The 15,508-nt window shown below is 44.8% G+C and overlaps 1 protein-coding gene across 1 annotated transcript; it reads left to right on the top strand.

Moving 5' to 3' along the window:
* The first annotated feature begins 11,068 nt into the window (after positions 1 to 11,068).
* Positions 11,069 to 14,485, top strand: LOC119977506 (zygote arrest protein 1-like). Its single transcript, XM_038818542.1, has 4 exons — positions 11,069 to 11,768; positions 12,448 to 12,540; positions 13,738 to 13,812; positions 14,222 to 14,485. The coding sequence occupies exons 1-4, from the start codon at positions 11,109 to 11,111 to the stop codon at positions 14,363 to 14,365; spliced, it is 972 nt and encodes a 323-aa protein (XP_038674470.1). The 5' UTR covers positions 11,069 to 11,108; the 3' UTR covers positions 14,366 to 14,485.
* The last annotated feature ends 1,023 nt before the right edge of the window (positions 14,486 to 15,508 follow it).

Here is a 15,508-nt window from a genome sequence, read left to right on the forward strand (position 1 = left end):
CCAGGGAGAATAGATGGTGGGTTTTTGAGTTGGCATAGGGCAGGTATTAGGCGGGTGGGGGACCTTTTCCTCGATGGGAAGTTTGCGACTCTAGAGGAGTTGGTGGGGAAGTGGGGCCTCCCCTCTGGGAATGCTTTCAGGTATATGCAGGTTAGGGCGTTTGTTAAGCGGCAGGTGGCGGAGTTCCCGCTACTACCGCCTAGGGGGGTGCAGGATAGGGTGCTGTCGGGGACGTGGGTCGGTGAGGGTAGGATCTCGGCAATTTATCAGGTGATGCAGGAGGAGGAGGAGGCCTCGCTGGAAGAGCTGAAAGCGAAGTGGGAGGAGGAGCTAGGGGAGGAGATCGACGAGGGGACGTGGGCGGACGCCCTGGGGAGGGTGAACTCGTCCTCTTCTTGCGCACGGCTCAGCCTTATTCAGCTGAAGGTGCTGCATAGGGCGCACATGACTGGGGCCAGGAAGAGCTGGTTCTATGGGGGAGAGGACAGGTGTGGGAGGTTTTCAGGAGGCCTGGCGAACCACACGCACATGTTCTGGGCGTGTCCGGCGTTGGAGGGGTTTTGGAAGGGGGCGGCGGGGACCTTGTCCAAGGTGGTCAGTTCCAGGGTGGAACCAGGCTGGGGGCTCGCGATCTTTGGGGTAGCATCGGAGCCGGGAGTGCAGGAGGCGAGAGAGGCCGGTACCCTCGCCATTGCGTCTCTCGTAGCCCAGCGTAGGTTTATTTTGCAGTGGAGGAACGCGAAGCCCCCGAGCCCGGAGGCCTGGATTAACGACATGGCCGGGTTAATCAGGCTGGAGAAGGTCAAGTTTGCCCTGAGGGGGTCGGTACAAGGGTTCTTCCGGCCATGTGGAAGAGGAAGTTTGGTATGGCATTAGAGGAGGGGGCATGGTGTGAGGCCTTGCATAGGGTGAACGCCATTTTGTCATGCGCGAGACAGTTAAAGAGGTGGTACACCAGGCACACTTAACTAGGACTAGGTTGAGTCGGTTGTTTGACGGATTGAAGATAAATATGAGCGCTGTGGGAGGAGCCCCGCAAACCATGTGCATATATTCTGGGCGTATCCTGAGCTGGTGGGGAGATTTTGGGTCTCCTTCTTCAGCATCATGTCGGGGATTTTACAGATAGATTTGGTGCCCAGTCCCCTTGTGACCATATTTGGTGTGTCAGACCTGCTGGAGGTGCAGACGGGTGCGGGGCGGATGTCTTAGCCTTCACCTCGTTGATCGCTCACAGGTGGGTTCTGTTGGAATGGAGGTCAGCTTTCCACCCAGTGCCACGGTGTAGCTGGGGGACCTCAAGGAGTTTTTGCATCTTGAGAAAGTTAAATACACATTAAGGAGTGAAATTGAGGGGTTCTACAAACGATGGCGGCCTTTTATTGTGTTCTTTAAAGATTTAGTCACCATCAGCTGTTAAGGGCAGGGGGGTGGGCTGATGCTGCTGTATTTGGTTGTTTTGTTTTATGGTTTTGCATTTATTAATGTTCAATAAAATATTTTTTTAAATTCTCATGTCATGAAGGACTTTGAAGTTCATGGTAGATAGTCAGCATAGTTTTTGGTCAAAAAGATCTACCGAAACATAGCTTTTGCAGATTGTTGATGACATGCTTAAAATCTCAAAAGAAATGAAACTACTCATTTCGTAATACCGGATATCTCAAAAGCCTTTGACAAAGCTTCTCATGAAAAGCTTTTGTTCAAACTTCAGGAATATGAAATCAGGGAGGAATTATTAAATTGGATCTGACATTTCCTAACAGCAGAAGACAGAGAGTGCTGTGTGATTGGGAATTATCCTCTCCAGTGTGCCTCAGGGACCTTTACTCTTCTTAACATACATAAATGACCCTCCCAACAAGTTAAAAAAAACAGGATGTATCTATTTACAGATAACTTCATGGTTTATGCATTAGGGAAAACTCAAGATTATATCATTGTGCTGCAAGATGATCTTCCGGAATTGCAAAATTGACAGAATCAATGAGAAATGACATTCAATGCCAAAAGAAATGTTATTAATGTGCATTACCCAACAAAATGGATCTACCAACAGATAGCTTTAAGTTCTGTCATCAAATTCTCCAGCAGGTAGATACACAACTATGCCTGAGATTCACCTTAAAAACAATCTTCAATGGGGATTCCAACTTCAGCAGATAACACCCAAAGCAAACAAGGTTTTGGATTTCTGAGAAGCAATCTTTGGTATTGCAACAAAAATATCAGAGGTATAGCTTGCCAAACATTTGTTCCTCCGATCCTGGGTATGTAAGTTGTGTGAGGGGTCCTTGTATGACAAGAGATTATAAATAAGATTGAACAAAATCATGCTGCACAGTTGGATGTGCTGCACCATGGGAAATACACCAGTGTCACATCCTTGATCAAAGATTTAGAATGTGTCAGGAAACTGAAGTAGATTTAAGTAATCTATATTTGTATTAGTGGGTATTAGAAACAAGATACATTTCCAAAAAAAAATTCCAATTAAGCGGCAATTTAGTGTGGCCAATCCACTTGCCCAGCACATCTTTCGGTTGTGGGGGTGAGACCCACGCAGACATGGGGAGAATGTGCAAATGCCACACAGACGGTGACCCGGGCCAGGATCGAACCTGGGACCTCAGCGGTGTAAGGCAGTAGTGCTAACCATTGCACACCGTGCCGCCCTAGATATAAGGTATATTAAGTAAGTTTAATGTTGTGTTTCTGGTTAAGGGTTAAAACCTTAGTTAGCTTAATGTTGAGCAAAGGTGCTACATGTCTGTGGGTTGTGGTTTCCTTTCAAACTGTGCTTGCATTGTAATTTAAAGGGTTTACGATGCAAAAACAATCAGGGTTTAAAGAAAGACTAGGCTGTCGCTTAGCAACCAGGGGCACACACTAAAAAACATAAGCACGTGTGGTTCAGTTGGAACCAGGTATCTGAGAAGAAAGCAGCTTTCACAGAAACTACCAGCAGACAGAAAGATGGTGTCAGAAGCAGAAAACAAGTTCCGGGAGCTAAAGAACAGATAGTTCTCGTTATCAGGGAATGAAAGAGAAGCCCCAGTAAGACAGAAGTCAAAGGGACAATGAACTGGAATCTGAACAAGTACTGTTCACTGAAGTTAAAGAAAGAGGTTCCCAGTTAAATATCGAGCTGGATTCAGGGTGATTTAGCAGTTTGGATCAGAAATTGGCTCGCTGGATGAAGACAAAGGGTGGTGGTTGATGGGAAATGTTCAGGCTGGAGTCCAGTTACGAGTGGCGTACCACAAGGATCTGTTTTGGGGCCACTGCTGTTTGTCATTTTTATAAGTGACCTGGAGGAGGGCATAGAAGGATGGGTGAGTAAATTTGCAGATGACACTAAAGTTGGTGGAGTTGTGGACAGTGCGGAAGAATGTTACAAGTTACAGAGGGACATAAATAAGCTGCAGCACTGGGCTGAGAGGTGGCAAATGGAGTTCAATGCAGAAAAGTGTGAGGTGGTTCATTTTGGAAGGAATAACAGGAATATAGAGTACTGGGCTAACGGGAAGGTTCTTGGTAGTGTGGATGAGCAGAGAGATCTCGGTGTCCATGTACATAGATCCCTGAAAGTTGCCACCCAGGTTGATAGGGTTGTTAAGAAGGTGTGTTAGCTTTTATTGGTTGAGGGATTGAGTTTCGGAGCCATGAGGTCATGTTGCAGCTGTACAAAACTGGTGCGGCCGCATTTAGAGTATTGCGTGCAATTCTGGTCGCCGCATTATAGGAAGGATGTGGAAGCATTGGAAAGGGTGCAGAGGAGATTTACAAGAATGTTGCCTGGTATGGAGGGAAGATCTTATGAGGAAAGGCTGAGGGACTTGAGGCTGTTTTTGTTAGAGAGAAGAAGGTTAAGAGGTGACTTAATTGAGGCATACAAGATGATCACAGGATTAGATAGGGTGGACAGTGAGAGCCTTTTTCCTCGGATGGTGATGTCTAGCACGAGGGGACATAGCTTTAAATTGAGGGGAGATAGATATAGGACAGATGTCAGAGGTAGGTTCTTTACTCAGAGAGTAGTAAGGGCGTGGAATGCCCTGCCTGCAACAGTAGTGGACTCGCCAACATTAAGGGCATTCAAGTGGTCATTGGATAGACATATGGACGATAAGGGAATAATGTAGATGGGCTTTAGAGTGGTTTCACAGGTCAGCGCAACATCGAGGGCCGAAGGGCCTGTACTGCGCTGTAATGTTCTATGTTCAAATGTGAATGTGTCTCTAATTCACTTGTCTCTCAGTCCGGAAGAAACGGTCTCGAACACGTTCGTACTTTAGAATATTCTTTATTGCGATCGGGGCAGCCCTCTAGGTATTCCAAAGAAACACCTCTGAGCGTGCCAAAGTTTTGCTCAAAACATCTTGTCTTTATATGTTTTTTTAAGGGGCTGTCCCTTATATTCACTTGAGCTTGCCCCCATTACAAAGCATAGCTTGTTTTTGCCATAGTTTCGATACATGATTAACTTGTTTTTGCCATATTTTCAATACATGATTTTACAGACTTTGAGGTTATCTATTGGCACATGAGTATATAGCAATTTTAGCAAAACAACAGGTGTTCAGCCACAGTATCAATGGCTCCCACATTTCATATTCCTTCATCCAGCCATCTTCCTTGTTTCTCAAGGCTATTCGGCTTACTGTCATGAGTCGGCTCACAAATTCAATAACAACTCCCTTATTTGTAACTTTCCACTAATGTGTCCCATTAATTCTGGCTTGTTCTAGCTATTAACCCTTGCTTCACATTCTCACTATGAAAGGTGTAGGCCTGGTGAAGTTGACTGGTGAGAAGCCAGATCTTTATTATTTTCACAAATAGACTTACAATAACACTGCAATGAAGTTACTGTGAAAATCCCCTTGTCGCCACATTCCGGCTCCTGTTCGGGTACACTGAGGGAGAACTCAGAATGTCCGATTCACCTAACAAGCATCTCATTTGGTACTTGTGGGAGGAAACCAGTGCACCTGGAGGAAACCCACTCAGACACGGGGAGAACATGCAGACTCCGCACAGACTCCAAGCTGGGAATCAAACCCAGTCCTGGGCGCTGTGAAGCAAAAGTTCTAACCACTGTGCTACCGTGATATCTGAAGTAAACCTAAGGCTGGTGATACCTTAATGCAGTACTGCAAAAGCAGTAGTGTTCTGTTGGCCTGGCTGGGTACCTGAGAGATTGTGTGGAAGCTTGAACGCATGTGGTAATCTAAGGTAGAGGAATACTGAAAGGAGTCATACAACCACATTAAAACCAAGTGACAGAGTCTGAACACAGTTGAAGTGTTGGTTTACAAGAACTATGTATTTACCGAGAACATTTAAGTAAACAATATTTTTTGTACATTGTGTTATCCCGAAAAATCTGTGGAAGTTTTGTGGAAGTATCTGTGGAAGGAGTATTGTATTATAGTCAATCTTTTCATGTTTAATTCTTTTTTGTTTTATTCTTGTTTAAAAGTTAATTGGCAATCCTGTGACTCTGTTCATCCATGCTGTTAAACTAAAGAGAATAAGTTACGGTCTATTGACCCAGGATTCCATTCTTGTCCAGTAGTAACATCGGCTGGGATCATAGCAAAAGGGAACCACAAAGCGATTAAGCCCATTTAGTCTGCACTGACCCTCTGAAAGAGCACCCTACCTAGGCCCAATCCCCCTGCCCTATCCCCGTAACCCCACCTAACCTTTGGACACTAAGGGGTAATTAAGCATGGCGAAACCACCTAACCTGCACTTCTTTGCACTGTGGGAGGAAATCACAGCAGACACGGGGAGAACGTACATGCTCCACACAGACAGTGAACTAAGGCCGGAATCAAGTCCCAGTCCCTGGCAATGTGAGGCAGCAGTGCTAACCACTCTGCCACCATGCCACCCTTCCCAAGGACAATCCCACAATCCAACAAAGCTGCCAAAGGAAAGAGTCACATCCCCATTATTTGAAATCTTCAAGACAAATCTCTAGATTATTTCAATTTGTAAATATTTATAAATTATCAGGATTACCATCTCAGGAGGTAATGTCTGGTTTAGCTAGTGCTACCCATATAAATGTTGTCAGAATACAGGTGTTCTTCTAAAAATGCTCACACAACTAAAGCAGAAGGAGAAACAGAATCAGAGGCAGGGCAAGGAGGCAGGTTCCGAGTCTCCATCAACTGGAACAAAAGTTGAACTTATGCTGTTGCTGTTGTTCTGAACCACATGCTAATGATCTGGCCAACAGAGCTAACCATGGCATGGAAAAACGAAATCTGGAAAATTACTCCAAACTAACACTTAAGAGTATGAAAAGACGGCAGAAATTCAAACAAATGTAAGGCGGTGAAGTTTGATTCAGTCATCTCGCTCTTGGAATAGGAACAAGAGTGTTTTGGCAGCTTTCTTCATGACTGAGCAGCATCCACTCTGCTCACCCCATATGTGGAAAGGGCTAGAAAAGGTGCCTGAAAAACAGTCTGCTATGTCTCTAACCTGGCTGGAAAACCGCATCCGGCACCTCATCGACCTGTGGTCAGAAAATCAAAGGTAAGCTGAATTTTGGAACCTGGAATGCATGAACCCTCAAGGATAATGAGCAAAACAATTGACCAGAAGAGAGGACTGTCCTTGTTACCGTGAACTAAGGCACATCAACATTGATGTCACTGCCCTGCAGCTGAGAGAAGATGGCAGTGGTTACACTTCTTCTGGAGAGTAAAACCCGATGATCCAGGAAGCATGGAATTGGTTTCGCCATCAAGAACAAACTTGTAAACTGACTGTCGGAGCTCCTAGTTGGCATGAATGAGCCTCCGTCTAAACCTTTCCGAGAACCAGCAGGCAATGATTGTGAGTGCCTACGCCCCAACCCTTGATGCCAATGAAGCGTCCAAAGAAGGCTTCTACTCCACCCTGAACCCCATACGCTCCAACATTCCTAAGGAAGATCAGAAACCTCCTTGGGGACTTCAACACCAAGGTTGGAAAGGATGTATCATAGATCATAGAATTTACAATGCTGAAGGAGGCCATTTGGCCCATCGAGTCTGCACTGGCTCTTCGAAAGAGCACCCTACCCAAGGTCAACACCTCCACCCTATCCCCATAACCCAGTAACCCCACGCAACACTAAGGGCAATTTTGGACACTACGGGCAATTTAGCATGGCCAATCCACCTAACCTGCACATCTTTGGACTGTGGGAGGAAACCAGAGTACCCAGAGGAAACTCACGCACACACGGGGAGGATGTGCAGACTCTGCACAGACAGTGACCCAAGCTGGAGTCGAACCTGGGACCCTGGAGCTGTGAAGCAATTGTGCTAGCCACAATGCTACCGTGCTGCCCTTAAAAATTAAGACTTCCTGGAGACATCCACGATCAAAGCACTGGCACATGATTGACTTCATCATCCTCCGATCCTCAGACCAAAAGGATGCCTTCAGCACCAAAGCAATGACCAATACCGATGACTGCTGGACAGACCACCAGTTCATCCACTCCTCTCTGTCCATCAAACTCCACCAGAAGCAGCAGAAGATGAAGAAACCACTCAGAAAAAAAACCAACGTTGGGCGGCTTCAAGAGCCAAGCATGATCGTCAACGTTCAACAATGTCTCCTCCAAAATCTCCATTCTAATGGAGTGGTGGAAAACTTGTCAGAGCTGAAGACAGCTATCATCTGACACTGTGAAGAAATCATCGGTGACAAAACCAGGAAACACCAGACCTGGTTCAATTAGGATGACCACACCTTTCAAGACCTCATTGGCAAGAAAAGGAAAACTCTTCACGCTTGTCAAAACAACTTCCAACCAGCAAGGCAAAGAGGAGAGCCAAGGCGGAGGTACAAAGAACTAGAGAACTCAAGAACTAGTTATGGACAGAGAAATCTAAGAAGCTGCAACTCCTCGCTGACAAGCACGATACCCAGGGCTTTGTCAGTGCCAGCAAGGCAACATATGGACCCAATATCCTAGGCCTCAAACCGTTGCAGAGTAAGGATGGAACCCTCTTGAGAGACAGAGAAAACATCTACCTTCGATGGAGAGAACACTTCAAAGAACTCCTAAACAGTGATACCACCATAGATAAGGACATGTTTGAGGAAATCCACCAATTCTCCATCACAGATGATCTTTCACTCGCTCCAAGCGTGGGCGAAGTCAAAGCTGCCATTAAACACATGAAGAATGAAAAAGCTGCAGGAGTGGACGGGATCCCAGCGGAGATTTTCAAACTTGGAGAAGAGATCAGGTTTTGTTGGCAGTTAGGAAGGCAATGTTAGCATTCATGTCGAGAGGGCTAGAATACAAGACCAGGGATGTACTTCTGAGGCTGTATAGGGCTCTGGTCAGACCCCATTTTGGAGTATTGTGAGCAGTTTTGGGCCCCATATCTAAGGAAGGACGTGCTGGCCTTGGAGAAGATCCAGAGGAGGTTCACAAGAATGATCCCCAGAATGTAGGAACTTGTCATATGAGGAGAGGGTCAGGACTCTGGGTCTGTACTCGATAGAGTTTAGAAGGATGAGGGGAAAATCTCAATGAAACTAACAGAATACTGAGAGGCCTAGATAGAGTGAACATGAAGAGGATGTTTCCACTAGTAGGAGAAACTAGAACCTGAGTCACAGCTTCAGACAGAAGATATGATCGTTTAAAACAGAGATGAGGAGGAATTTCTTTAGCCTGAGGGTGGAGAATTTGTGAAACTCAATACCGCAGAAGGCTGTGGAGGCCAAGTCACTGAGTCTTTAAAACAGAATTAGATAGGCTCTTGATTAATTAGGGAATCGGGGTTATGAGGAGAAGGCAGGAGAATGGTGATGAGAAATATATCAACCATGATTAAATGGCGAAGTAGAATTGATAGGCTGAATGGCCTAATTCTGCTCCTATGTCTTATGGTCTTCATTTCCATCGGCTGAAAATCTGGGACAGGGAAGAAATTCCTGCCGACCTCAGGGATATTGTTCCCGCCGCCACCTTCAAGGAAGGAAACATAGTAGACTGTGGGAATTACCGAGAAATCTACCTACTTTCCATTGTCGAGAAGATCATCGCCCAAATCCTCATGAGCCACCTTCTCTCAGTCTCTGAAGGAAACTTTCCAGAAAGCCAGTGTGACTTCCAATCAAGTTGTGGAACAGCAGGCATGATTTGTTATAATAAATTTAGAGTACCCAATCTTTTTTCCAATTGAGGGGCAATTTAGCGTGGCCAATCCACCTATCCTTCACATCTTTGGGTTGTGGGGGTGAGACCCACGCCGACAGACATGGGAAGAATATGCAAACTCCACACAGTGACTCAAGCAGGGATCAAACCTGGGACCTCGGCGCCATGAGGCAGCGGTGCTAACCAATGTGCCACCGTGCTGCCCGAATGGACATGATTTTCACTGCTCCAAGAGAAATGGAGCAACATCAACCACTCTACATCGCGTTCCACAACCTGACCAAGGCTTTTGACTCAGCCAATTGAGACGTGCTGTGGAAGACCTGGTCAAAGGCCAGTTGTCCAGAGAAATTAATCAACATCCTCTGACAAGATGTCAGAGACAATTCTCACCGATGGAAATAAGACAAAAATTTTGCAGTAAAGACGAGAGTCAAAGCAGGGATGTGTCATTGCCCCATCCTTTTCTCCATTTTTTCGCCACCATCCTACCTCTTGTAAAGAGCAAGCTTTCCAGTTGAGTGGACATCATGTATAGGAGGGACAGAAAACCTTTCAACCTTAACCGGTTGAAATCCTAGAATAAAATCACACGGACATCACTTGTGGAACTTCAGTATACGGATTACATCATCATCTCCATTCTCTCAGAAGAGAATCTCCAAGCCATGCTCCAAGCCTCGCAGAAGCAAACCGAAGAATCGGTTTCAGCTTCAACCTCAAGACAACTCAACTCGTTTACCAACCCATCCCAGGGTAAGATCTGATCTCTCCTTCCATCAAGATCAATGGAGAAACCCTATCAAACATGGAACATTTCTGATACCTGGGGCACCACCTCTCCTCTAAGGCTGACATCGATGTGGATATCCAACATCATATCCAATCTGCGAGCGCCCCTTCAGACGCCAAAGGACGAGAGTCTTTTACGACTGTGACATCCGTGCTAACATCAAGGTCCTCGTGTACTCCAATCTCTTCTATACGACTCAGAAATTTGGACTCTGTACAGACACCACCTCAAGGCCCTGGAAAGATACCATCAACAATGTCCAAGATGGATTCTCCACAACACCTGGGAAGATAGGCAAACTAACATTAGCGTCTTTGAAGGAGCCAAGAGCACCAGCATTGAGGCCATGCTTATCTGAAAACACCTCTGCTGGGCTGTCCATGTGCTTAGGATGTCAGAAGACTGCCAAAGCAAATCTTCTTTGCCCAGCTCAAAGAAAACTTCCGAACAAGAGGACAAAGGAAGTGCTTCAAAGACACCCTGAAGGCTCACCTCACGCAATGCAACATCGATGCCAACGCCTGGGAGATCCTTGCTCAGAAGAGACCTACTTGGAGGAACATCGTAATTGTAGGGACACAATTCTTTGAGGACACGTGATGGCAAGAGGAGGCCTGGAAAAGGAGCCTGAGAAAGGAATACCAATGGTCTAGAGTGCAAGGACCAATCCCACTCTTGAAAACATCTGCCAAGTGTGGTGGAAGATGTGGCTCTAGAATCAGGCTCATTAGCCATGCAAGAACCCACAGAACCCATGACCAGTAACAGAGTTTCTTATGTGGACAACCACACTCCTTAACGAGTGATCGCCAAGAAGAAAACCACAGGATAGTTTACCTTATTTTGGTGAAGGGATATTTTACATTTCCTTGAGAAAGCAGTTGGGTCATTAGTTTAGTCTCTCAACCATTCCACTTCCTTGAACAGAATCTCTGGACTAAACTGATTAACTACCACCAGGTCACAGGCTAATACCTAACAGAAAGTTAATATATTAATTGCATGATTGGTTTAACAATTAAAAAAAGGGTTGGAGTAATTAACAAGTGACAGGATTCTAAATTGCTTCTACATAAAATACATCTTGCCACCTTTAGCTCGGCCTGTGTATGCTGCTTCTGAGGAATGGAGGGGTTTGTATATGCCCCCCTGAACGCGTATACTTATAACAACCCAAAAGCACGGCAGCAGAATTGGAATCGGAAAAGCTACCCACATGGCACTGTAGATGCTGTTGACTATTTGGACAACTACAAGAGGGCGCAGCTGAAAGCCATTCTCTCTCAAGTCAACCCCAACCTGACTCCGCGACTGAGGAAAGCAAATACCAAAGAGGTCGGGATCCAGGTCAACCCCAAAGTCGATGCTTCCGTGCAGTGCTCATTGGGGCCCAGAACCCTCCCCCGCCAGAAGCGGCGAGCCGCCAACGAAGGAGCAGCGCCCAGGGCTCGCTCGCCCTCCCCCGGCAGGGCCGCGGGCGGTGAGCCTGGGGATGGTGGAGCCGCCGCTGTGCGTGTCTCTTGCCCCATCGCCATCTACTCCCCTGCGTTTGACCGGCGCCTGGCGGAGAAGGACCAAGATCAAGGAAAACCCGAGGAAAAGAGTGCCCCGGAAAACTGGGAGAATGATTATTCCCCACAGCAGGAGTCCCAAGGAGAAGCTCCCCTTCCTGAGGGAAACAATGTGGACACAGCAGAAGTGAAGGAGGAAGACCGGGAACAAACTGAGCAGAAGGATAATGTAGGAGTCAAGGGAGGCGAAGGGAGCCAGAAGTTCAGATTTCAGGTAAAAAGTTTATCCTAACCCAAGTGATTGCAATGTACAAAAGTAATTGTGCCAAGGGCGAGGAACATCAAGGAATGTATTCCCTTCTCAGTTACTAAGCCATGGATCCAAGTATTGCCCATGATCTTAGATTGAAGAAGCTAGAACTTTTCTTTTGAGAAGGTGGCAGTAGAGGCAACTCAAAAGTGTGCATACTGCGGAGGCAGCATGATTTGAAGATGAAAGCAAATTACTGTGGCTGCTGCAATCTGAAACAAAAACTGAAAATACTGAACAGTTTGTTTCAATCGCGGCAGAGTTGATCACATCTGTAGAGAGAGAAGGGAACTAGATTTGACAGTCATCCTGACTTTCCACATTAACTCCATTCTCATCACAAAGATGCTGTCAGACTTGCTGAGATTGGAAGGAATTGGATAATTATCTAAATACACTTGTAAGCCTGTTCTCTGTTAAAACCAACAATGAAATGTTTGCTTCCTTGGATGACCTATTGAGTAATGTATTAACCTGAACATGATTTGTTCCTGTTTATAGAATTAGTGGATGAGGTTCAACGCTTGCTAGACTTGATTGTTGAATTGATTGCCTGCAATAGTAGGCCAAGAATTCAACTGTAAACGGTATTGAGATTTTGCCCTAAAAGCCAATTAACTTCTGAATTTTGCAAAACTTTCAGTTTCTGGAACAGAAGTATGGATATTATCACTGCAAAGACTGCAATATCAGATGGGAAAGTGCTTATGTCTGGTGTATTTCTGGAACCAACAAGGTAAACCTCAACATTGGAAGTTCTTGAGCATGTTAAATATTTTGTTTGGCCCAGCATCCATTTTTTGTCTTGGGCAAGGGCTGAGTTCCAAACTTCTTTTGGGGATGTTTCTTGACTCCAAATTAGTGAGTTAACTCCAACTGTTTTTTCAGCATACTAAACATTGACTTGGAAAAACTTGCCAAGGTTTTTCATTTCAAGCAAGATTAACAAATTTAGAGTACCCAATTCCTTTTTCTGCACCTACCCTGCATGTCTTTGGGTTACGGGGGTGAAACCCACCCAAACACAGTGGAGAATGTGCAAATTCCACCTGGGACCTCTTGTACTGTGCTGCCCTATCAAGCAATATTCTGAGGCTAGTACACCACTTGGTGGTAGAGAATTGTCCATTTTGGCAGGAAGAATAAAAGTGGTTAGCACTGTTGCTTCACAGCACCAGGGACCTGTGACTCATTCCTGCCTTCTCCCCCTCCCCCCTGTCTGCACCTTCTCCCCCTGTCTGTGTGGGTTTCCTCCAAGTGCTCTGGTTTCCTCCCACTTCCTGAAAGATGTGCTTGTTGGGTGAATTGGACATTCTGAATTGTCACACTAGCTGGACACCAGATCTCCTATAGCTGACTGGAACAAAATTCCCGGGGAGGGGGAAGAGGGGAGCAGGGAGCTGAAATCCAAAACAGTCATCACTGTTTTGGACAGAATCTGTGAGCTCAGCCAATGTCACCACGAACACTTCCTCCTCCAATTATTGAAAAATGTAATGGGCCACATCAATTTTTTTTTCCCAGTCTTTTTGTGCAGAGCCTTCTGGAAGAAGCTTCTAAACATCTATAGATTCATTGTAATGATGTCAAAATTGACTAACATTAATCATCATGGTTTAGGGATGTAATTGGTAAATTTGGCACAGTGGATTAGCCCTGTTGCCTCACAGCGCCGAGATCCCAGGTTCAATCCTGGCTCTGGGTCACTGTCCGTGAGGAGTTTGCACATTCTCCATGGGTTTCGCCCCCACAATGCAAAGATGTGCAGGCTTTGCCCCCACAACCCAAATATGTGGCAGTTGGGTGGATTGGCCACACTAAATTGCCCCTTTAATTGGAAAAAATGAATTGGTTACTCTAAATTTGTTAAAAACAAACACTATGTAAATTTAGGAAACCAGGAAAATGAGCTTATGCACATTTAATTTTTCAGGTTTACTTCAAGCAATTTTGTCGCAAGTGTGATAAGGGGTACAATCCTTACCGGGTGGAAGCTATTCTGTGCCAGGTGAGCTCATTAATTAATGTGGGCTATAATACAGCTGGACTAAACTCTAATTGAGGTGGTGGAAAGTAGGATTAAATGAATGTACCTTTCAGTCCTTTAGGTACTTTTTATTGAGATTCTGATGCTAGTACATATTTGGCTAATAACTACATGTTGACTAGATTAATATCTAAATTCAGCTGATCATGATGTCATGCATACCGTTTGAATAGACTCTGAAGTAATATTACTTTGGATAAAATGGTTGCCCACTGTAAGCTATTTAAGCACATTTGTAAATGTGAATCTACAAGTCCAAATTGAAATCCTGGTTGTTGGAAGCAGTAGAAATTTTACTTAGAACCAGACAGAATGGCAAGTTTTGTTGATGAAACTGCATTTAATAACACTACCGTATTTCTATATTTAGACTTGCTTCAAAACCCGCTGCACTTGCATTCAGAAGAAGCGACACATTGACCCGAAGAGACCACACCGCCAGGAATTGTGTGGCCGTTGCCGAGGCAAGAGGTTATCCTGTGACAATACATATAGTTTCAAGTATATTGTCTGAATTATTTAGCAGTCTCTAGTAAGGTACTAAGGTGACTGGCCTGGCATGGATAATGGATCTTTTGTATTCTGATGTAGTTTAATTGAAATGTGAATTAAATTATTAAAGCACTTAACTTTGTATGTGTATGTTTGAGCATTAGATGGTGTTGTGGAGAAAGTACTGCTTTTTTGCGATCTGAATGAATCGGGCACTTTACCATAGTGGGTTCTGTAACTAGGTTTATTATGCAGGGCAAGTAGCAGATCCAGCACTCGGCAGTATGCTCATGAAGTGAAACATCCCCAAGGCATGATCCTCCTATTCAACAGACTCCAGACTCCATTTGGTTCAAATTAGATCACCCCTCATTTGACCTATTGACACTCTTCCAACAATCCCCACATCAAGAAATTCATCTAGTGATCCTTCGAACCCCTGCAAAGAAACCAAAACTATAAAACGTACTCTGATGCAGTCTCTCCAAAACCCTGATACCATTTGACCTTCCTAAATTGTTCCCTGTACATGTTAAACTTAGTAACTTGCATACAAAGACTCAGAAATTCCCTTGGGATCACCTATTTCATGCTTTCCATATTAGAAAATCTACGATCTTGCCCAATTACTAAACCTGCATATATCCCTTTGCATCCTCTTTTCATTCTCCACAGTGCTTAATTTTTCCCACTTTTTTATTATTAGCAAACATGAATTTTGTCCACCCATCTAATTATTGATGGGTTATAAATAGTTGAAGTCCAAATGCTGATCCTTGCTACAACCCCTTCAATCTATGCTAATATTACCCTCTGTCCCATCCTTGGGCATATTATTCTTTGGTAACATTATAAGCTTTAAAAATAAAAAATAAAAAATTCTGCATCTCTAGATGGCCATGATTGTATGCTATCCAGTGGAGGTTTATATCCTTCATAAATTAATTCCTTGAATATTTACTGCAATTATAATCATGCCTCCTAATAACTTTCCAATCCTTGCCCTCATTTCTACATAGTGGACTTTGTTTCACCTCAAATCACTAAATGATCATCCTTCCCATAGGATTATGAACCAACACCTCGGGTGGCAGTGGTTAGCACTGCTGTCTCAGTGCCATCAACTTGGGTGATTCTGTGAAGGTGACTGTCTGCAAAGTTTGCA

Source organism: Scyliorhinus canicula, chromosome 14 (genome assembly GCF_902713615.1).
Source record: "Scyliorhinus canicula chromosome 14, sScyCan1.1, whole genome shotgun sequence".
Lineage (NCBI taxonomy): Eukaryota > Metazoa > Chordata > Chondrichthyes > Carcharhiniformes > Scyliorhinidae > Scyliorhinus > Scyliorhinus canicula.

Bases quoted from the DNA above. Each gene is read 5' to 3' on its own strand.
- LOC119977506 (XM_038818542.1), top strand. From the start codon at position 11,109: ATGGAGGGGTTTGTATATGCCCCCCTGAACGCGTATACTTATAACAAC. The intron at 12,541-13,737 runs GTAAACCTCAAC...TTAATTTTTCAG, and splicing joins GTATTTCTGGAACCAACAAG to GTTTACTTCAAGCAATTTTG. The intron at 13,813-14,221 runs GTGAGCTCATTA...TTCTATATTTAG, and splicing joins TGGAAGCTATTCTGTGCCAG to ACTTGCTTCAAAACCCGCTG.